At 44.4% G+C, this 23,005-nt stretch overlaps 1 protein-coding gene across 1 annotated transcript in view; it reads left to right on the top strand.

The window, feature by feature from the left end:
* Positions 1-23,005, top strand: part of TEX2 (testis expressed 2) — a 108,879-nt gene that overhangs the window by 60,401 nt on the left and 25,473 nt on the right. The window contains exons 3-6 of the mRNA XM_007456774.1: positions 6,459-6,659; positions 7,636-7,975; positions 9,253-9,500; positions 19,406-19,552. Coding sequence (XP_007456836.1) covers positions 6,459-6,659; positions 7,636-7,975; positions 9,253-9,500; positions 19,406-19,552 — 936 coding nt within the window. The remainder of the gene's footprint in view (positions 1-6,458; positions 6,660-7,635; positions 7,976-9,252; positions 9,501-19,405; positions 19,553-23,005) is intronic.

Here is a 23,005-nt window from a genome sequence, read left to right as displayed (position 1 = left end):
ATTTGTTCCTTTTCTATATGCAGACTGTACCTCAACAAGGTACTGTTATCGTGGAGAAAGTCATTATGGCTTGAGCAGAGTGGGAGGTGGGGACCAGGGAGGCATGAAGCTGGGAAGTAAGGTGTGCAGGACCCTTTTACAGGTGAGAAAACCAAGGGTCTCAGGCTAAGCATCATCCAACTAGGCGGTAAGTGGTCAAGCCAGGATTGGAACCCAATTGTTTCAGACTCTTTGCAGTTCTGCTAATGGATGTGGGTTGGCTTCAGTGCCTGTGTTTGGACCAGCGACCTTTCATGTAATCAAGTAAGATCAAGGATCCAGACTCACTGAAGCTAACAAATGATTGTTCACAATAGATGTGCAGTTCAAATCCTGATTTGTGAGTTGTATTTATTTGGTTTTGGCAGCTGTGGACTTTAGCCTCTGATAGATTTTTAACAGGGTACCGCAGGAAGGAGGAAATGTGAAGATAAAAGGGAAGGAGAACCCACAGGTGCCTTTGTGTTTGGAGCTCAGCCACAGGTGATTGTGAAAGGATGGGGGTTGGGAGGAGGGTCAAGCCAGCTCCAATCCCACCTGGAAGCAGGGAGTTTGCCGCCCCTCGGGCTTTCCCAAGGAAAAGCAGCTCCTGGATTCTCTTCCCAGGCCTGCCCCTGCCTCTCACCAGTGTCTCCTCGAGTGGCGCAGGCAGGGCCCTGTGGTTTTGGGCTGTGCAGGACTTGAAACTCTTCTCCCTGTTCCTGGGGATCAGGCTAGTGTTCTTGCAGCTTGGCCCGTGGTAGAGGGTGACCTGTCCCTGTCAGAGCTGTCAGCAAAGACGGACAGCCACATCGCATCTCAGAACTGTGGCCACGCGGGCGGACACAGGCTGTGGCCCAGTGAGAACTCTGTAGAGGGCTCAGGTGGTAGCTCAGGCTGCTGGGTCAAGAGGCTGGCTTTGTGGCTAAAAACCAGTCCCTGAAGCACTTGGAAACAGTTGCTCTTGTTAACCAGATGTAAGAATTTGATGAGGAACAAAAACTGAGCAGCTGTTTGTTAGACTGGTGCAGAGTGATGGCTCTTCACCTGAGCAAGCCTGTAAACGGATGAGCTGATGCAGGGCTTGTGTCCCAACACGCGTGCCTGTGTCTTGTCTTTTTTCTACTAAAAATCAAAGGAATAAGCTAGAAGTGTTATGTAAGTTTGCTCACAAGTTGTGTATCTTTTAATGGTCTTATAGAACTATAAGAGTTATAAAAACTTTAGCCTTTTACCTAGATTACTTTTGTTCTTATTCCTGAGTTTTTAATATTTGATGTTAGCTTTTTAAAGGGGTTTTGAATTTCTAAAATAGAATGTTTCACCTGGAGACAGGTTTAGATTATCTTCTCATTCAATTAGGTAAAGCACCTACTAACACTGCATAAACCTGCATGTATGGAAGTGTCAGTAAGAGGAAAGAGGAGGGTTTTGACTGTTCTGGTTAAGCCCAGTGTCTAGGTCTGAAAAGCTGGAACCCAAGAATTGGGCATGGGCTGTCTAGTAGAGTAGACACCAGCCACATTTGGCCATTGAGCAGTGAAGTGTAGCTAGTTTGAACTGAGATGTGCTCTAAGTGTAAAATACATAATGGATTTTGAAGACAGTACAAAACAAAGAATGTAAAATCTTATTAATAATTTTTAATATTTATTACATGTTGAAATGATAATTTGGATATATTGGGTTAAATAAAATACATTGTTAAAATTAATTTCACCTGCTTTTTTCTTCTTTAGTGCAGCTACTAGACAGTTTAAAACTACATATTTTCATGATGCACACTTATGGCTCATGTTGTATTTCCATTGGATAGTGAGTGCTTCCCTGAATAATTCTGCATTTTCTGACTTAAGAAAGAAAAAATGAAAGCAATTGGATAGAAACAATCTTTTATTCCTAAATTTCTCTTAATTCATAAGTCAAATAATTAATCTGTCCAGTCGCAGGAGTTTCAAAAAGGGGAAATTCTCTAAAAATTACTCTGTTTCTCAGAGGCTGTCTTATTATTTAAGAGTAACTTCATAGTATAATGCTTGTCTTTTTTTCCCTTCAGCCTTTCTAGTCTGGTGGTGACTGGATGATAACTGTAATGTTGGGAATTTTGTCGAAAATTCCAGAACCATGTTAGTTCTATTGCCTTTTTTATATGTCTACTATAATCTAACACAGCTGGGAACTAATGAAAAATATTTTATATGGAGATATTATTGCAGAAATGTTTGTCATATCAAATTATGATTGTCATAATTCAAAAGTCATTAAATAAAGGGTGAGCATCTCAGCTAAGATGCTGTGATGGACCCACAAATGTATCACACATATTCTGTATCCTCAAGTAGCCTCTGCTCTAGCCAGGAGGTATACATTCAGAGTGAAATGACTCAAAAGAGCAATCCCAGGTGGGGACCATATGGCCAAATGGCTTATAAAGGACACTGATAGCAAGTTGCTATTTTAATTTCATAATTGTTCCTTGACCATTAGAACTTCTTAAGCACCAGTCCCTCCTTCCCTCCCTCCATGGATTCTTCTTGGTTTTAGTAGCACTGCGTGTAAACTCAACCTGGCCTTGAGCATGGCTCTGAAGCAGCCTAGAAAAATCAGATCTGCTTCAAGTTCTCTATTAATCTGGTTGCCTTTAGAACTTTAAGCCTAGTAAACCTGTTATATGTAAGAAAGTATTTTCTGCAACCAAATTGGATTAAAAGAGAACTGTGGATTATATGTCAGGAGATCTTCAGCGAAAAATGTTTGTGTTTAAAAAGACAAATAAATACATTTATAGAAAACTCTACCCAACAACAGCAGAATGCATATTTTTTTTAGTGTACGTGGAACATTCCGCAGATAGACGATATTCTGGGCCATAAGACAAACCTTAACAAGTTGAAAAGAACTGAAATTATACAAAGCAAGTTCTCTGACTATAATGGAAGTAAACTAGAAAACAATAACTGAAAGATGTCTGGAAAATTCACAAATATTTGGAAATTAAACACACTTCTGATTAGCCATGGGTCCAAAGATAGTCACAAGGGAAAGTAGAAAATATTTTCAATTGAATAAAATTGAAAATACAGCAAATCAAAAATTGCAGCTGATGCAGTGCCTAGAGATAAATTAATAGGAATAAATGATTATATTAGAAGAGAAGAAATGTTACCAATATCAGGACTGAAAGAGAGGACATCACTACAGACTCTACAGACATTAAAAGAATAATAGGGAAATATTACAAACAACATTATGCCCGGAAGCTGGATAACTTAGATGAAACAGACAAATTTCCTTATAAGATAAACTATCAAAGCCCACTCGAGAAGAAATAGATAACCTGAATAGTCCAATAGTAACTAAAGAAATTGAATTCATAGTTTAAAACCTTTCTACAAAGAAAACTCCGGACCCACATGGCTTCCATGGCAAATTTACCAAACCTTTAAGGAAGAAATACTGATCCTACACAAACTCCTCCAGAAAATAGAAGGAACACTTCCCAACTCATTTTATGAGGCTAGATAATAATACCAAAAGATACTGCAAAAAGACTATAGACCAACTTCCTTCATGCACTTGGACAAATGAACAAAGCACTAGCAAACCAAATTCAGCAATGTATATAAAGGATAATAATAGTGTTGTGCTGGTAAACTGGCTCTTCGGTTGGTGGGGGGGAGCCCTCTTTGTACGGATTTCCATGGTGTAAATCTCCCACCATGGCCAGTTGCAAGTTACCAACATAAGGTCACTGAATGTGGAGTTGGGAAAAGATGTGCAGAATGAGCTCTCATGAGCTGGTGTAGGTCCAGCTTCAGCGCGTCGTGACCCACGCATAATCTTCCCAAGAATGCGAACTGTTCAACATTCAAAAATCAATGAACGTAGTTCACCATAATAACAGACTAAAGAAAAAGACAAAAAACTGTGAACCAAAAATCATGCTTAGTTCTATACTTAGCAAAATAAGCCCACCCAAACTGATGCTCCGACAGTTCAGTCCACTTCAGGCCTCACTGTGCTCTGTATCGCTTGTCCCCTTTTTTGCTTCATTGCTTCGATCATTGCTGTTTCTTTACAAACACCTAGATTACACTCTCTTCCCATGGCCACTGCTTACTCATCCAACATTTTTTAATAGATGCAATGACTCATTGGGAGGAGGGTGAGATATTCCTAGCTCATGCAGAAGATCTACTGAGGTGTATAAATCCATATAATTGGCTCATAAATTTCACACACACACACACACACACACACACACACACACACACACACAATGATAAAGAAGCATGTTTGTCCATTTTTATTTCCAATGACACACTCAGGATATTCTTTGTGAGGACTTTTTTTTAATAGTTACTCTAGTGGGGTCATAGGATGGTGAAATGAAGACCAGTTCTTCTCTACTGTTTTGGGAGTACCCTTGGGTCAAGAAAGTTGTTGTTGTTGTTGCTGTTTTTAAATGTCTTTATTGGAGTATAATTGCTTTACAATGTTGTGTTAGTTTCTGCTATATAACAAAGTGTATCAGCTATATGTATACATATTCCATCCCTCTTGCGTCTCCCTCCCACCCTCCCTATCCCACCCCTCTAGGTGGTCACAAAGCACAGAGCTGATCTCCCTGTGCTATGTGGCTGCTTCCCTCTAGCTATCTGTTTTACATTTGGTAGTGTATATATGTCCATGCCACTCTCTCACTTTGCCCCAGCTTACCCTTCCCCCTCCCCATGTCCTCAGGTCCATCCTCTACGTCTGTGTCTTTATTCCTGTCCTGCCCCTAGGTTCATCAGAACCTTTTTTTTTTTTTTTTTTTTTTTTTTTTTTTAGATTCCATATATATGTGTTAGCATCCGGTATTTGTTTTTCTCTTTCTGACTTACTTCACTCTGTATGACAGACTCGAGGTCCATCCACCACACTACAAATAACTCAATTTCATTTCTTTGTGTGGTTGAGTAATATTCCATTGTATATATGTGCCACATCTTTATCCATTCATCTGTTGATGGACACTTAGGTTGCTTCCATGTCCTGGCTATTGTTAATAGTGCTGCAGTGAACGTTGTGGTACATGTCTCTTTTTGAATTATGGTTTTCTCAGGATATATGCGCAGTAGTGGGATTGCTGGGTCATATGGTAGTTCTATTTTTAGTTTTTTAAGGAACCTCCATGCTCAACATCAGTAATCATTAGAGAGAGAAACGCAAATCAAAACTACAGTGAGGTGTCACCTCACACCGGTCTGAATGGCCATCATCAAAAAAATCTACAAACAATGAATGCTGGAGAGGGTGTGGAGAAAATGCTGTTCTTTTTTAAATCTTTGTATCAACTCCTGACACACTGCTTGGCACATAGAAAGATTCACTGCATGTTTGGATGAATGGATAAATGAATAAAAGAGAATTTTGAGCATCCCTCACTTGCCGAGACTCTCAATTCAAGATTTGAGTGTGAGACTCAAATACTCACCGTGGAAATGGCTATTCCTTGAGAAGAATGACAATCCCAACTCTACTGTAGTGATCTTCAGCATTTCTCCGCTCATTTCAAAGACATAAAGTGAGGGGAGTGGGAACACAGTAATTAAAATTCCCTAGAGAACTTCTTTTGAAGAGATCTGGGCCACCCATATCATCTGAAAAAGTACCGTGGGGCTGGCAGAGTGTTAAATGATGAATACTGATTACAGCTATGAGACTAGCTTTAGCACTGTTTTGTTGTGTGTAAGGGTTTTGTGTGTTGTTCATACCTTCAACATGTTTGCTCTCTGTACTCATACGTTGATTTTTAAACATATTAATGGGTGGGGGGGAACCTGGAACACGACTTTATTCATTTAAGTTACTATATATCTTTGAATTTTGACATACCATTGATCATATCTGTGATTTATTTAATGCCTAAGTCTCGATCATCTGCTTTACTATGTGATTTCACTGAGATAGAAATGGGGAGTGGTATGGTAACATGAGTTAATATGGTCTGTGAAATTTCAAAGATTGCTTGCAGGTGGGCTGTGTCTGCTTAATTAAGAAGGCCAGACTGGGTGGGATTACTTGTCCCCAGAGGAGGTCAGGCCGAGACAACTTCTGCTATTTACATGAACTAAACTTTTGAGTTTCCTGATTTGCTTGTCAGCTTTAAAGAAAAGAAAGAAAAGAACCTTTAATTATTTAGGAAAATGGACATTGTCATTCTCCCCCTAAATCCAGGTTTTTAGTTAACAAAAACATACCAAATCACTCCTCAACACCAATTATCCTTCAAGCTCAGAGACTTGTCTCAGCAACCTCTTGTCACCAGTAAGTTAATACTTGCATCGTAGTCAAGTTTGGTTTCAGTGCCCCGAATACCAGAGTGGTCATCATTTTCATACTGAATCAGATGTCTGTTTATTCTGATTTTACTAAAGGAAGTTTTTCTCCATCAGGGATGGATGAATGAGATTTACAACTATGATCCAGAAACTTACCATGCGACTTTGACACATTCAGTCTTTGTTCGACTTGAGGGTGGGACTGTAAGGCTTTCAAAGCCCAATAAAAATATATCCAGGAGGGCAAGCTACAATGAAACAAAGCCAGAGGTGACCTACATCAGCCAGAAAATCTACGACCTGTCCGACAGCAAGGTGAGCCCAACTAATTTGGAAGCTTAGATGAATGAAAAACATTTGGAATCTTGGACGCTTTACTGTAATTTTTCCCCTTAAAAGGTTGTGTGTTTAAAGTATTAGTGTAATTTAGGGCAGTGCCTCTCAAACATTAATGTGCATATGAATCACCTGAGCATCTTTCAAAGTACAGAATCTGATTCAGCAACTATGAGTAGGGCCTGAGAGTCTGCATTTTTATGATCTCCCAGGTGATATCCATGCTGCTGGTCCACAGACCACACTCTGAGAAGCGAAGGCATCATACACTTTTCTGACTTTGAGAGTTAATTTTTTTGGTCAAACAAAAGCCACGTGTGGTGGTACTAGGCTAATAACTAATGCAAGCTCTGTAAATGTGAAAATTATGGAAAATTATGCAAAATAACCACATTTTGATAAAAGTATACTTCTGCTTTTGAGAAATGTAAATTATTTGTTATTCCAAAAAGCTGTAGGTTCTCTTTTCTTATAAATCTTGTGAGTGATCTTTGAGTTTCTCCAAAATGGCAGAATTATTTAAAATAGTTTTTTGACGAATTCATTCTTAACTTGTGGTTGATAAACTTGAGCTTCCCATCAAGATCTCATTTGATAAATTATTTTTTTTCCCCCCAGCTTAGGTTTGGCCCAGTGTCATTAAACTCAGTTGGTATCCAAACTTAGTTGATGATAATCCATTAAATAATTATTCTGCTACTGTTACCTGAAAATCGTAGATATTTGTAACTCGTGCGAAATTCTTGAATATCTACTTTCTGGAATTATTTTGAAGAATAAGTCATTTCTAAAAATTCTAGTTTCTAAAGTCACGTTATGGACAGGTGGTAATTCTTTCACGTTCATCATTTTAGTCAAAAATACTATGAAGTTTGTATCTGTGCTCTGCACAGTAGTAATGCACAACGTAGCCAATTCTTAATTTAGAGTGTAAATCCTTTCCCTTTCTCTGTAGATTTATCTTGTGCCTAAAAGTTTGGCTCGAAAGCGAATCTGGAATAAAAAGTACCCCATTTGTATCGAGCTTGGTCGACAAGATGACTTTATGTCTAAGGCCCAGACTGATAAAGAGACTTCTGAAGAAAAGCCACCAGCCGAGAGGGAGTTGGGAGGCGAGGACCCTAAGAAGCCAACCCACCCTCAGGAGGGAACACGATCTGGCCAGCGAGATCAGATACTCTATCTCTTTGGGAGAACTGGCCGAGAAAAAGAGGAGTGGTTTAGGAGATTTATTCTGGCATCTAAGCTGAAGTCAGAAACCAAGAAGCCACCTGGTGTCTCTGGAAGTAAACCAGGTAATGACATGTGTGCTAAATGCTTATGTATTTTTAAAGGGCCCGTGGGAGAATCAAGAGAGAGTCCCAGGTAGGAAGAGAGGAAGACCACCCTGAATTGATGACTGTCTGCCACCTAAGGTGTATTCATGGATTATTTGCCTTCTAGGCTGCTCACTGCAATACTTTGTACTGAATCATTTAACCAGTGATGGAACCATTTGCAGATGTATGTTTTTTTGCCTTTGCTGGTTCCTTAAGGATTATATCAATATTTATGTTTATGTACTGTGGCTCCTCTGAGAGAAGCAGCAGCAGGAGAACCCTAGTTATAATAAGAAGGCCAGTGAGAAGGCAGCTTATGCTCTCAAGCTCCTGGCCTTCAACATGGCCTCCACGCCTGAGATCACCATCGAAGCACAGAATCCTTGGCCTCCTGACTCACTGCATTTGCCATCGATTACCCCGCCCCTCTGCTCATTTCCTATCCCTCTGTCCCATGTACTTTGCTTGGAACAGCACTGAATCTCTCACCGTCCTCCAGACATACTGTGCCCTGTCATTGCTTTCTGTGTATGCTGTTCCCTCTACCTGGAATGCGCTTCCCCCACCTAGGCCGGGAAAATGCTAACTGTTTCTTCAAGGGGCAGTCCAGAGGTCACTACCTGTGAGAGTCACTGCTGGAGGAAGCGCCTCTCGGCTCTTGGGCAGTGGGACTCACCCTGTTCCTTCTGCCCTGAAAGTCCTTTAGTCATGCTTCAGTTACAGTGCTTATTACAGAAAATTGTGATTTATTTGCCTAGGTGCCTGAGTTCAGGGGAAGGGACTGTGTATGTCTTATTATTCTTTTTAATGTGGATTTGGCCCAGAGAAAGTGCTCGATGAAAAATGTGTTGAATGAATGAATGAAAGATGTTTGTCCATCCACAGCTTACGGCAATTCCAGTTAGCTTCCTGCCTGCTTTTCTGTGTGCCCCTTGGGGTGTGTCAGTCCTTCATCTGACCCCAAGAAAGCACCAGAAAAAAAGGAAAAGATACCTACCAGATATGTATCATGGCTCCCATTCCTCTGAATTGTCTTGAAGAAGAATAAAAGCTGTTCTAAAAAGTTATCTATCATTACAGTGGAAGGTGTCTTTCAGGGTGGGAAATAACCTTATAAATATGTATTTTTTACATAGTCATTTATAGCATTTTAGCTGCTTTTCAACTGTACCCAGTGGAGTTTGCTCTGTGTTCCATTTCCTTTGCCATCGTTTTCCTCATCTGTGCTAACAGCCATCACTTCTTTGCTCCAGGGGTTTTGCCCTCACACAGCAGACACAGCAGTCCCTCGGGGCACCTGACGCACAGCCGCAGCAGCAGCAAAGGCAGCGTGGAGGAGATAGTGCCCCAGCCGAAGCAGAAGGAGCTGGCGGGCAGTGTACGGCAGAAGATGCTTCTGGACTACGGTGTGTACATGGCCAGGTGTGTCCCCCAAGAAAACCGAAGCCCCCAAAGGAGCCCAGCGCAGAGTGCGGAGAGCAGCCCCACAGCTGGGAAGAAGGTAAAGCTGGCTGCCTGGGGGTAGCTTTTTTGCTCTTAGATTCGTTTCCTCATACATAAGCCCTTTGATCGCCTCTTTTGTACCAGGCCCTGTTCTAGGCATTGGGGACACAGTGCTGAACCAGACAGATGAGGGCTGTGCTCTTAGGGAGCTTGGACCCTAGTCAGGGAGACAGCAGGCAGCAAATGGCAAACATCAGGTGCCAATAAGCATTAAAATAAAGACAAATAAGGGAGGATGGAAAGTGGCCAGAACTGCTGTTTTAGATTGTGGTCGAGGACAGCCTCTTTGAAGACGTGACATTTGGGCAGAGACCCGACCAAAGTGAGAGAGTGAGCCCTGGCGATCTGTGTGAGAGGAGCATTCCAGGTGCGGGGACCAGAATGTACAAAGGCCCTGAAGCAGGCCTGTGGTTGGAGTATTCAAGGAACTGTGGTGAGGTCAGCGTAGGTGACAGTGAGCAAGGGACAGAGGGCCTCGTCAGATCGTCAGATCAATTCCTCGTCCGATCAGATCATGGGAGGCCCTGGGAGGGTTTTGAGCAGGGGCTAATGTTGATCTGACTTGAGTTTAAAAAGTCATGTGGCTCTCCATGGAGACTGGAGAAGGGGCAGTAGGAGGAAGGGGCGGTGGGAGGTGATCGTGGCAGCAGAGCATGGGGCTAGGCTGAGGTGGTCATAGCAGGTGGTGAGAAGTGGTGGCCTTGAGGATACTGTTGGAGGGGAGCTGGCTGGATTTGCAGATGAATTCCATGTGGGATGGGGAGAACCAAAGGAGTCAGAGATTACCCCTAGCTTTTGACCTGAACAACTGGGCCATCAGTAGGGAAATTCACAGAATCATTAGCAATAGAGGTCTAATTCCTTAATAACCATTGTATACTCAAATTCTCAGACTCCTCAGCTGTGTCCAGAGCTTTTGAAGGTTTACCATATGCATTATTTGCAAAATGTAACAAGCTGGACATTGACTCAAGATCATTTGTGATAAGATAACTAATATAAGCTGCCATATGTCAGACTCTGTTAGACACTGTAATAGAATTACTCTGATCCCTTGAACAGTCTTGCAAACCAGGTGGTATTCTCTCCATTTTATAGATGGAGAAACCAAACTTCACAGAAGTTAAGTAGCTTAGTGTCACAGTTGCTAAGTGATGGAGTGCACAAAACCTAATCTGAGACTCCGAGGCCCTTTGGCTGCCAGGACTGCCGTCTTGGTGGGTCATTCTCAGACTGTGCTAGACCTGAGGCCTCCAGCCGCTACGCCCCCTCAGGTTCTGAGGCACAGCCTCCCGCCCGTGGAGCACAAAGCCTGTTTCTTCCATGTTCAGTTACTAAAGTGTTTAACCTCTTATAGTGACTGTATTTCTGTTAACGGGAAGCATTTGGTACCATCCTCTTTGTGCTTTCAGGCTTTAGTCATTCTGTTGACCCTCTTCAGTGTGGAAGAGGCCCCAGAACCTTCACCCAGCCTACTTTGTCAAGGGCCAAAAAAGACCATATGCCTTTGCTGGCCTCTGACCCACCGCCTCCCCCTCTGACCTAAGTTACCAGCTAGAGTGGGAGGTAGACTTCGCTCTAAGGTAGAGCGGGGTGATAGAAAACTGCTCTGGAAATGTCCTGTTTACCACCAGTGAGTCCCACTCCCCCTAATTCCCTTTCTGCCTGGGCTGTCAGCTGTCTGCATTCTCATTAGACTCAGGAAAATCAGGAGGAGAATTGTGTGATGTAAGAAAAGGATCTAATAAATAAATGCTTGCTTTCTAAAAAAGAGTTCTGTTAATTAAAAAAACAAAAGTTTTAGAACATCGCTTCCTCAGTATGTGTTGCATGTGCCTGTTGTATCGTGTAATCACTGGGGTCTGTGGAAGCCCCAGGAGGGCCTGGGAGGTCCTGCTGGCACAGAGCCTGGCCCCTCAACCTTGCGCTGCTGTCGCTGGGGTGGGGTGGGGGTGTCTCTGGTACAAACCTTTTTTCCAGGTACTTAGCACTTAACCCCTTTAAACACCAGAACCTTCTTTTCATCTTCTAAGTTAAGTCTAATGAAAGTCTTTAAAAACCACATTGCACTTCCTGTCCCCCTTAGGCAGAGCAGGCAGGGATGATTTAATCTTTTTCCTGGTGATTTAAAGACTCAATACAACACATGGAAATTCAGGCCTGTTGTCCTGCAGGGCTACCTAGGTCAGGCCTTTCACCCCCGTCTGAACCATCCCAGACCACAGACTCTGCAACATTTTCTGTCACTTGTCAGTCGGCTGGTGTTAGTGTGTGTCCTTCTAGTTGCCTTTCCTTGAGTGCTTATCCTCATCTCCCACCCCTACCCCTAATCTAATGGTTCTAATCTGCATGGGCTAGACAACCAGAGAGCCAGAATTGTGTGAACACAGATAACTGTCTTTGAAAGAGGGGCTTTTGAAGCAAGTGCGTGAGCTTTAGCACTGGGCTCCCACGTCCACTTGGCCTGCCTGAAGCATGTGTGGGCTGCGTCCTGGCTCTCAGGAGTGGTCTGGTAGTAGAGACAGTCATGAATAAGGTATAGGTGTATGTTTTAGTTATCTGTTGCTGTGTAACAAATAGCCCCAAATGGGGTGGCTTAAAACAGTAACAGTGATTTATTTTGCTCACAGATTTGTAATTTGACTGGGCCTAGCAGTGAAACCTCCTCTCTGCTCCACGCAGTGTCAGCTGGGGAGGCTGGACGGGGGGCTGGAGGACCTGCTTCCAAGATGGCACTTGCATGGCTGGCAAGTAGTTGCTGGGTGGTGGCTGGGAGCTCAGCTAGGGCTGGGGGCTGTGGGCCTCGGTTCTTCCCCATGTGGCTTGGGCTTGCTTCAGTATGGTGACCGGGTTTCAAGCACAAGCGTCCCTAGAGAAAGAGCCAGGTGGGCTTTTTATGACCTAATCTCAGAAGTAAAGTAATGTCACTTCCTTCCTGCTCCATTAGTCAAAGTAGTCAAAAAGCCCTCCCAGCTTCAAGGAGAGGGGCATAGATTCCACCTCTGCTGAGCTGAGGGAGTAGCAAATCCTTAGAAGAGCATCTGGGATGGGAAGTATCATTGTACCATTTTTGAGAAATAAGGTCTGCTACGGTATTTATTCCTATGCTCTTTTTATTGCTTTTCATGCTTTCCTTTTCAGTGGAGATAGTTCTTTACTAGTTTTATTTCTCTTTAATTCTGTGATTCGAGCAAATGAGGACCTTCCCCCACCCCCTCTTTAATTTTCTTTTCTTTTCTGTGCCTGTGAAGCATTAACATGGTTCCAAAGACCCAAACTGTACAAAGACATATTCAGAAAAGTGCCGTCTCCCCCGCCCTTTTCCTTCTATTCATCCGTGCCATCCCCCCACCCCCACCCCAGTAGTGAACGGGTCTCATTAGTCTCTGGCTCATCCTCTCTGGGTTCATTTCCCCTCCTGTCTTACTCAAAGGGTGGCACGCCATGGATACTCTTTTGCATGCTTTTTTCACTTACCAGTACATTCTGGAAATCACCCCACATCGGTTCTTAGATATCTCCCCTTCCTCTTGTTTTTCAGCAACTGCAAAGACTGACTCCATTGTGTGAATGTTCCATAGTATATTCATTCTCTTATATGGGCGTATGGGTGGTTTGTAATATTTTGCAATTACAAACAGTGCTGCAATGAACAACCTTGTATATGTGTATTTTTGTGTTGTTGGGGGTATATCTTCAAGGTGATATCTTACGAGAATGTCAGAATGTAAACTCACTTGTAGTTTTGTTAGATATTGCCAAATGCCTCTCCTTAAGGGTGGCATCAGTGTTCATTCCCACTGGTAATAAGAATGCCTGTTTCCCCACAATTTTGCCAAATGTGAACCTTTTGGACGTGGTCATTAGTGCTCATCCTTCCTGCCAAAGACGGCCGGGTTATTTCTTTGGGTTCATATTGCCTCTGCTGTCATGAGTCCAAGAGGAACTGAAAGGGCTCAGAGACACAAAGGAACCTTTGACACCTCTTCAAGTTACCCTGTCACTTCATCAGTGTCGGCACCACCCAGACGCTTACCCAGGGTAGCATGCCCCCTCCTCTTCTATACAAGGAGCTTGGGACACAGCACCAGCCTTTGCCCCAGCCTGCTGCTGCTTCTTACAGGCCACGTTCAAAGCATCTCTCACCCTGAGGGCTCCAGGTCTAACAGCACCTTCCACACACTCAGCCTCCTTTCTCACACATGGCCCAGTGCTAAACTGGGTCAGGAGGTGAGTAGGGCCACTGGTGCTCAGGAGCCAAACCAATGTTAAAAACAGCCAGTGATAATTAGTAAATGCAGACTAGATTTGTATTAAACAATGCTAGAACACTTTTGGTAGTTACTCTTACCCATAATAATTAAAAACAAGTTCGGGGGATTCTGAAATCACTTTGGAGCTCAAAATTTGAATTATGAAATACTGCTATTTTGGAGGAAGGGCCTGGTTCTCCAGATGTTTAGTGATTAGTGATCGGTCGCTGAGCCCTGACTTGCCCTTGTGACTCCACTTTATCTCACAAACACAGACTGTACCAGCCTCTGAAGTCTCCAAACCCCTTTGATCTTGGCGCCATTTTCTCTCTTCTCAGGCAGCTTAACCTCTAGAATAGTGAGACCATGAGGCTGGCTGAGGAGACCCAGAGCTTGATCATCTTGTTGAGGTAGTCTGCTTGGTTTGAGGAGAAGGTATAAACAGCAATTAAGAAAATGAGGAAACTCTTTAAAGAAATGTCTAAAGGTGGGACAGTATTACCCCTAGTGTTGGTACCTCAGGAAGGGAGACCCCACGGGCAGCCTGTGGATTTCCTCAAAGGTGTGAGGCCACGGAGGCTTTATGCCCTGAAGCAGCCTGCCTGGGAGGGAGGACCATTGGTGAGGCAGTGCTCTGCTTGCTCACCAAGTGTGAGGCTCTGGTGTTCAGATCACATCAGGCACTGCCACGCTCCTTTCCAATGCAAGGTTTTCAGAAATACTTGAAGGTCCTGTAGGCTGTGCCGCAGGTTTGGAGAGTCCTGTCTCCATTATTGCTAGTTCTCCTAATTATCTTGTTCCCTACAAACTGGATCATAAGATACTACATCCTGTTTGGTGTTATCAGGAGATAAGAACTCTACAAAGCAAATAGGAATCAAACAGAAACCAGGAAATCTTAATTGGCAGAATGGTTTCCCAAGGCTTCCCCTTTCCAAGCTCAGAGTCAGCTTTTTAAACATTTAAAAGTAGAATTGCAAAGTGTTGATCATACAATAAGTAAAAAATATAAAGCCATATATTCAATTTAAAAATAAATTTTAGGAAGGATACAGACAAGAGTGCCAAGACAATTCAGTGGGGGCAAGAATAGTCTTTTCAACAAATAGTGCTGGAGCAACTGGACATCCACATGCAAGAGAATGAGGTCAGACCCCTCCCTCACACCGTATACAAAAATTAACTCAAAATGGACCATGGACCTTAAGGCAAGAGCTAAAACTGTGAAACTCTTCAGATAAAATATAGGAGTAAATCTCTGTGAATTGGGGCTAGGTGTAAAGACTTCTAAGATAAGATACCAAAAGTACATGCAACCAAAGAAAAAATAGGTAAATTGGACTTCATCAAAATTACAAACTTTTGTGTGCAAACAGTACTATCAAGAACGTGAAAAGACAGCCCACAGAGTTTGCAAATCATATGTCTAAGGGTTTTGTACCCAGAATATATAAAGGACTCCTGTAATTCAATAATAAAAGATAAATAACGCAATTAAGAAATGGGCAAAGGATCTGGATAGATATTTCTGCAAAGAAGATATACAACTGGCCAGTAAGTGTATGAAAAGATATTCAGTCATTAGCCATCAGGGAAATGCAAATCAAAACCATAATGCAACGCTACGTCCAAACCACTAGGGTGGCTAGAATAAAAAAGACAGATAATAACAATGATTCACGAGGATGTGGAGAAACCGGAACCCTTGTACAGTGGGAATGTAAAATGACGCAGCTGCTGTGGAAAGCAGTTGGTGGTTCCTCAGAATGTTAAACATAGAGGTCTATGATCCAGCAGTTCCACTCCTATGTGTATATCCAAGAGAAATGAACGAAAATCTAGGTCCACACAAAAACTTGTACACAACTGTTCATAGCAGTGTTATTCACAATAGCAAGAAGTGGAAAACAACTCAAATATCCCTCAGTTGAAGAATGGACGAAGTGTGGTATATACACATAATAGAATATTATTCCATAATAAAAAGGAATGATGTACTGATACATGCTACAGCATGGACGACTTTGAAAACATTATGCTTTGTGCAAGAAGTCAGCCACAAAGGAACACATATTGTGTGATTCCATTTATATGAAATGTCCAGAATAGGCAGATTCACTGCGACAGATATGTGGTTAGTTGCCTTGGGCTGGTGGGGATGGACCTGGGAGGAATGGGGAGTGACCACTAGTGGATACAGGGTTTCTTTGGGGGTGATGAAGATATTCTAAAATTGATTGTGGTGATGCCCTCACACTCTGAATATACCAATACCACTGATGATGCTTTTTAAATGGGTGAATTGTATGGTATGTGAATTATATCTCAATAAATCTGTTTTTTAAAAAGGATACAAAACCATGTTAGTTATGCTTATTTTTTAAAGTTATGTATTCTTAAACAACACCAAATATATATATATATATATATATACACACACACACACACATTGAAAACAGACTGAAAGGAAATATAGTTAAAATGTTTTAAATAAGTATATCTGGATAATGGGATTATGGGTGTTTTCTCTAGTAAATATGCTTGTTTTTGTAATCGGGTAAACAGCTAACGGGGAGGGTCTTCCGCTGTGCCTTCTCCTGGGCCAGGCAGCCCTTTGTGAAGCCCTCATGACATCAGATGGTGTGCGACCAGACCTTAGCAGCCAAGCCACCAAGCTGTCTTTGCCCCTAAAAAGCTGGCCTGGCTATTTGTAATAGGAAAAGTTACACCACAAAAAGTAAATCTGTACTATTTTCTTTTCACAGGTTGGTTTTTAATAAAATATCTCCCAAGAGCTACTCAGACAGTTACAATAGTCTTGCTTTAGCTTCGGGCCATTGAACTCTCTGAACTTTATTTTGGAAGCCATTTTTAGAAACGTACCCTTTCTAAATGTACATCTTTAGTTGAAATGGTAAAGTGAATCTGCTTCTCACATTCCTTCCTGCAGCCAAACAGCAGCATTAGGAAATGGGTGCACATTTATTGTTTATGGTCTTAAATTTGTATGACTTCCATTGGAAGTGAGTTCTTCCTAGCAGCCTGTTGAATCCAGATTTTGTTCATAAAGCTGCTTTGATGCATTGTCAGTGTTCTGCTGCTCATGGATTTTTCTTTGTTCCCAATGAGTCTGTGGAGAGAAGCCTGCCTTAGAAAAAGGAACAGTTGAAAAGAAAAAACAACCTCCTTGTCAGTTATTTCAGAAATTTGTTTCCACATCATATGCCTTTGGCTTGGACAAAAGTTGTGAAATAGCCTTTGTTTCATGCTATTTTGTGTTGTTAAACCTGTTTCCTGTGAATAACTAGCATTGTAAGGAAAGGTTAGTAAAGAGTCAACTCTCCCACATGAGAAGGGAAAAATTAACCTCTTCTCTTGTGCAGCCTACAAATCTGAGTGAGACGTGCACTGCCCTGCGTGGGCAGCCTCTTGGCACTGCCCGGATCCCTGGGGGAGGAGGGTATTGTCCCTGGGTGAGTGTTTACTCAGAAGTCTGCATAGATAATCTGATGTGACTCAAAGACCGTAACCTCAGAAAAGCTAGACCAGATCCCCTTGGGGTGGGGTGCAGATGTTCAGGCAGAGAGAAAAGCGATTCTAAAAACCACGTACAGCTTGAGGCATGACTAAGTGCTCGCTGGGCACAGGCTTCCACTCGACCATCCAGAACCTGGTGGTAGAGATGCCTCGGTTAATATCAGAAGCCTTTACAGTACCAGAAGAGCACAGAGAGGGGACCCTACAGCCATTCACACAAGGCAGCTAGAGCCATGTCTTCTGAAATACAGTGACCAACGTGTATTATTTTTTAAACCAGAGTTTAACTTTTTTTTTTTTTAATGAGACTCGCCGACATTTATAAGGGAGAACTTTGAAAATACCCCAATTTGAAGGACTCCTAGAACATAGGATATCCCTGCTTATATGCAGTAACATTAGACTGAGAAATGCAGGTGAACCCCCAGGCCCCCAAAGCGAGAGACGGCACAAGCCCTGATGAGAGGGGAGGACAGGTGGGTGCTGGGCAGCCCTCCAGGCCCTGCACAAGCTCAGTGACCAGTTCAACTGGGTCAGACCCTAAGGACTCCAGGCTTCAGAAAAATCACACATAGGTCCCTGCCATAGACCTTTAGGACACTCACAGGTCATCAGATCTCTAAGTGTCAAATCCACAAGCACCAGGCCACCCGTGTACTCTGCCCCCGGCTTAGGACACAGCTGTGCGGGGGCGTGGTCACGGCTGCGCAGGACAGACATCACCGGTGTGAGCCCACGCGTGGAGCACAGAGACGTGAGGCGTCTGGTGTAGGTGATGGCTGCAGGCAGCCGTGAGGGCAGGGCAGGTGCATTTGTACAAACCGTGGAGGGAAGAGAAAGGGTGAGCAATCCACAGATTCCTGCATTTCTAGTTCTTGCAGTCTTTGCTTTCCAAGGCGAATTGTTTCTATAAGGCTATCACCTAATTAGAGACCTCGGCACAAGGACGTGTCTGTCACGCCCGGGACCGGTCACGCCCCCTTCCTCCCACCGGACACAGCAAGTGGGAGACTGGGAGGAGGCTGTGAGTCAGGCTGTGCTGATGAATCAGGGGCCTCGGGCAGGGTGCTGAACAGTTCCGAGTCTGTTTGCTCCTGCCTAAAATAGAAGTAAAAGTTCTGTCTTTCCGGGGTATTGTGAGATGTAAGTGAGGGAACCTGAGAAGGAATCTTATCATAGGGCCTGGCGTGGGGTCAGTGGACCCACCAAGCATGGCCTGCACTACCACACCGTCCGTGGGTGTCACGGCCGCTTCTCCCTCCTGCTTCACCCCAACCCTGGCCCTCTCCAGGCAAGAATCCATGGTCTAATTCTTAGCCTTGGAAACTGGAGGCTAACAGGGTTCGCTCTTTTCCCACCTTGCACATTGGCCACAACAGATGTTTCAGGTGGATTGTATCAAGTGGAGCTGAAGCCCAGGGTGTTTCACGGGACTGAGATGGGTGAGAACAGCTGTAGGAGTTTCACAGAATTCCTCTCTCTAATCCAGGGCTGTGGGTCTCAACCTCACCTGTTCATTACATCAGTGAGAGAGTTTCTAAAAATCCTCATACCCACTTAAATCAGTATCGCTGGATACAAGACCCAGACACCAGTATTTCTAAGCACTCTCTGCCCCTCGCCCAGGAGAATCATGGCCTCCCAAGAGTCAGGCTGAATGTGAGAGTCCTGGGCATTGAGAAACTCTGGGCTGCCTGGTGAGACCAGCTCGACGGTTACATGTCCTGGGAGCCTTAGCTGGAAGAAAGAGAGGCAGACGTTTGATCAGATGTGTCATTGACTTGGAATGTTGGTACCAAGCTAATTTGCGGGGAGGGGAGGGGTAGGGTTATACGGCTGAGCTAATTGTATGAAATATTAGCTGGTTCACAAGAAGACTGGTAGAAGAAGAAAATAGACAAAGAGGAGTTTTTATCTGTGATGGTGGCTTTTGTTTCTCCTTTTCTATTCACTGATACAACGTAGGACTTGTAATTTATAGGGAAGAAATACGACTCACGTGGCCGGTCCCCCTTCTCTAGAGTGAGGGACCTTCAGTGACTTTATAAAAATAAGCCCCTGGCTTGCTCTCCAGTTGCTTTCTAGTTAATTCTGGTCCTTTTTCTTTTACCAGTTGCCAGAGGCTCCACCCTCTGAGGAGGAAGAACAGGAAGCCTGGGTGAATGCCTTGCTTGGAAGAATGTTTTGGGACTTCTTAGGCGAGAAGTATTGGTCTGATCTGGTGTCTAAGAAAATCCAAATGAAACTCAGCAAAATAAAGGTATTGTTTTCCACCCAAGAGGCTTCCGATTCATCACGTCTTAATTTCTAGAAGTTTTGTACATTATATCCTAAGTGAAAAATCATCCGGTTTAAAACGTATAACAAATGCGAGTAGTAAGTTCTTATCAAATAACACATCTGGGCTGTGACCTTGACCATACGACTAACTGCCTCTGGGGATGTAGTGAATGTTCCTGTTTATTTTTTCCCCTTCTGTTGCCCTCATTGCTATTCACTCTGGGTGAGAATCCAGAATTTGGTTTGGGAAAACGGGAGCTGTTACAGCTGGTTGGTTATATAGAATTGTGTTATCCTTAAGTTAGTAATGAACTTACATTGCGTGGCCGACAGCCCACCGAGCCTCACAATCTTGGCCACACAGCATGTGCTCTGAGGAAAATGCCAGACTACTTAAGACCTCTTTCCCAGCTCCCTCTCAAAGCTGGGAAAGCTACCATCGCACTCTAAATGTGTCTGCATTTGACCTTTACTTCTGGCCAGATGGTATTTTATTTTGGGCTCTCTCTTTGCTGAAGAAACAGTCCCGGTGCTGATGTAGGCCCACTTGGAAGTGAGTTTAAACTTGCGTAAGTATTCTTCACAATTGCCACTAAGTGACTCATTTAGTACCACCTTTGCCAGCTAAGAGACCTTATTTAGGTTACTTAGAAGTAAGTTTTTGATCCATTGAAGACCCAACCAAGGAAGAGTCACTTTGGTCCCCAGATCTTCACGGAGAGCTTACACAGTCAGCAGCTTAAGTCAGTGTGGATCTTTTGGGTCATAGATACCTTTGAGAAGCAGAAACATATGGACCCTTTCCCTAGAAGAATGCCCTGTGACACAAAATTTTGCCCATGATTTCAGAGAGTTCAAGGACTCCAGGTTAGGAGCCGGTGAGTCACGATAAAATTATGTTGGAAGAAAATGTGGGCATGGAGGAGCTTCGAGTTGATTCCTGTCGTGCCTTTGGGTCATGAACAGAGCCTTTCCTGGCACAGTCAGGCTCTCTGCCACTCCGGCCGCTGTCACCCCTTCCCCAGGCCCTGATGAAGAGGAGGGGCCTCCTCAGCTGGAGGGGCAGGTGTTGGGAGGGCTCTGTTGGCAAGGGTCAGCGTGATTGTGTTCTTCAGGCGAGTGCAGGTCGAGCGCTCTGCAGCGGGAGCAGGAAGCAGTGTTTGGAGAGGAGAGGCCAGCAGCCACCCTGGAGCTCGCTCAACCTCCTCCTCTTTTCGGGAAATGATGGAGGGCTTGAGCCCTCGGGTTGAGGCGCACGGGCGGGGCTGGTGCTGCGCTTTTCCCAGAGACTGTCATGGGTGCTTCCCTGAGCAGGAGGGCTCTGGGTCCTGGCGACAAAACAGGGCGTCGGAGGGCTTCTCTCTGGTGCTGGGAGTCCTCGGGGCCAAGCTCCACCCCGGATTGAGAACCGTGGGCTCCCTCAACCCAGAGGAGGTTGACAGAGGTCTTTCCTTTTCACCTTCTCCCTGCCCTGACCCTGTGGGCTTCTGCAGGGTACAGAGGTAAACTCTCGCCTGTGTTTTGAGGTCAGAAGTGCTAGGGGGTTAGGGTGGGAAAAGTGGTCCCCATCCAGCAGCGCCAGCAGTTCAGAGACGGGGGCTGTACTCCCCCCACTGGCAGCCTCAGCGCCTCCCACCCTCCACCCCGACCTGAGCTGCTGTCCCGGGAGGTGCCCTGAAGACCAGAGGAGACCCTGGTGATGGAATAAACGGGAGGGCAGTGGGAGATTGCCCCCATTCTGAACCTGCCATCACCCCTGCCAAGAGAACACGTACTATCACCAAATATCCAGGTATCCCTGGGAAGGGCTGTTCCTTAAATATAGTAGTGAGTCGTTGGTTAATGGCCAGTCAAGAACCAGAATGGCTGGAGGAGCCTGAGCTGCCCCCTGTGACAAAGATCCCCCCTGTCTCCTGGTTTCCTTGAGGGCCTGACATATGGAGGGCGCTTTGCTGGCTGCAGTGATTGTCACCCTCACCCGTGATAAATAACTCACATTGTGGAAGAGCAGCCCCATGTGTGTATCTGGTGCCCGGTGATGGGTTTAAAATAAGCTGAGTTTCTGCCTCCACAGCAAGTACACCCTGGGCCTTGGCCGGCTGCTCCGGCACCACCTTGGAGCCCTCAGTAGTTATGGCCTCTGTGCCCATGTCAGCAAATGCTGCTCTTATTGCAACGGCTTCTAACTCAACCCCCACCAACCTGGAGAATGCCCAGGCCCCAGCTGAGTTTACCCCGGAGGGTAAAGAACACACAGTGGGTTCCCGTCTCACCGTGGTGCCCTTAGGGTGGGAAGAAGAGAGTCTCTGGTTGAAAAGAGCAGGTGGGGGAGTGACCTTTCCTTGCCTCCCCACCACCCGACAGGGCAGGAAGGAAGCAGCTCTAGGGCCTGGTCCTGAGTTTTGACTCACATCAGAAATCTGAGCAAGGAGGGAGTGAGGGGGTTGGTCAGAAATGTTGCGGAATCTTGGAGTTGGGTGCTCAGGTGAACAAGTAGGAAACGCCCTGCTGACCTCCCCTCCCCATCCTGCTTCCTGGTGATTAGTGCCCATCCCACCCCTGCCAAGTGTTTCTCATCCCCGCTTCCTTCAGTTCCCTCCTCCATCTCAGGCCCTGCCTCAGGCCCTGCCTCTGCCCTCTGGGTGTGGGGGGACTCCAGGGAGCAGGATGGGGTGGGGAGGGAGGCTGGACAGGGCGCCGGGAGGGGCCCCATGTTCTCTGCGTGCACTTCCCTGGCTCAGTGTCCACTCCTGTTCCCATAGAAACCTGGCGTGCCTCAGAAGCACTGGGCATTAGGGATGACAACAATAGACAAAAAGGACGGGGGCAAGGGTGCAAGATATTGGCTACATTTTTGGCCAAGTATCATTCTGTAGGCTGATTGGGAGGCCAGCCACCACATAACATTAATGCTTTGGAAAAAGGTTTTCCAAATAAAGCAACCACCAATTCAAAAGGTACATTTGAATACTGTCTCTAGTCACATTTTGTCCATCTCAGACATCATATCCTCTTTAAATTAACACCTCCATTCCCCACAGAAAATCAGAGGTGAAATTCCCTGACTGGTGAATCCTAAAAGTGTCGTAAGTTTCTCCACAGAGAGACAGCTGAAGAGGTCCAGCCAAAATAGGCACTAAATTCATGTCTGGCTAGATGCTTCTCATTTTATGGGAAATGTTCAGCATATGTTCAATTTTTTTTAACTCTTATATTCTAAATTTTACAAAATTATTCTAATGTTCAACTGGAGCAGTCCTTATGAGAATAAGAAAATTCTGGGGGAAAAGAAAAGAGAGGGACTTGCCAGATTTAAAAATGTATTTTAAAGCTACAGTAACAAAACCACTTTGATACCAGTAGGAAACAGTGCTCAGTACAGACTCCAGTGCAATGGGAATCCCATAATGAAAGGTGGCTTTGCAGTAGGGAA

Source organism: Lipotes vexillifer, unplaced genomic scaffold, assembly GCF_000442215.2.
Source record: "Lipotes vexillifer unplaced genomic scaffold, Lipotes_vexillifer_v1.1 scaffold299, whole genome shotgun sequence".
Classification (NCBI taxonomy): domain Eukaryota; kingdom Metazoa; phylum Chordata; class Mammalia; order Artiodactyla; family Lipotidae; genus Lipotes; species Lipotes vexillifer.
Note: the sequence above shows the minus strand (reverse complement) of the source record. Positions and strands in the feature narration are given on the sequence as shown.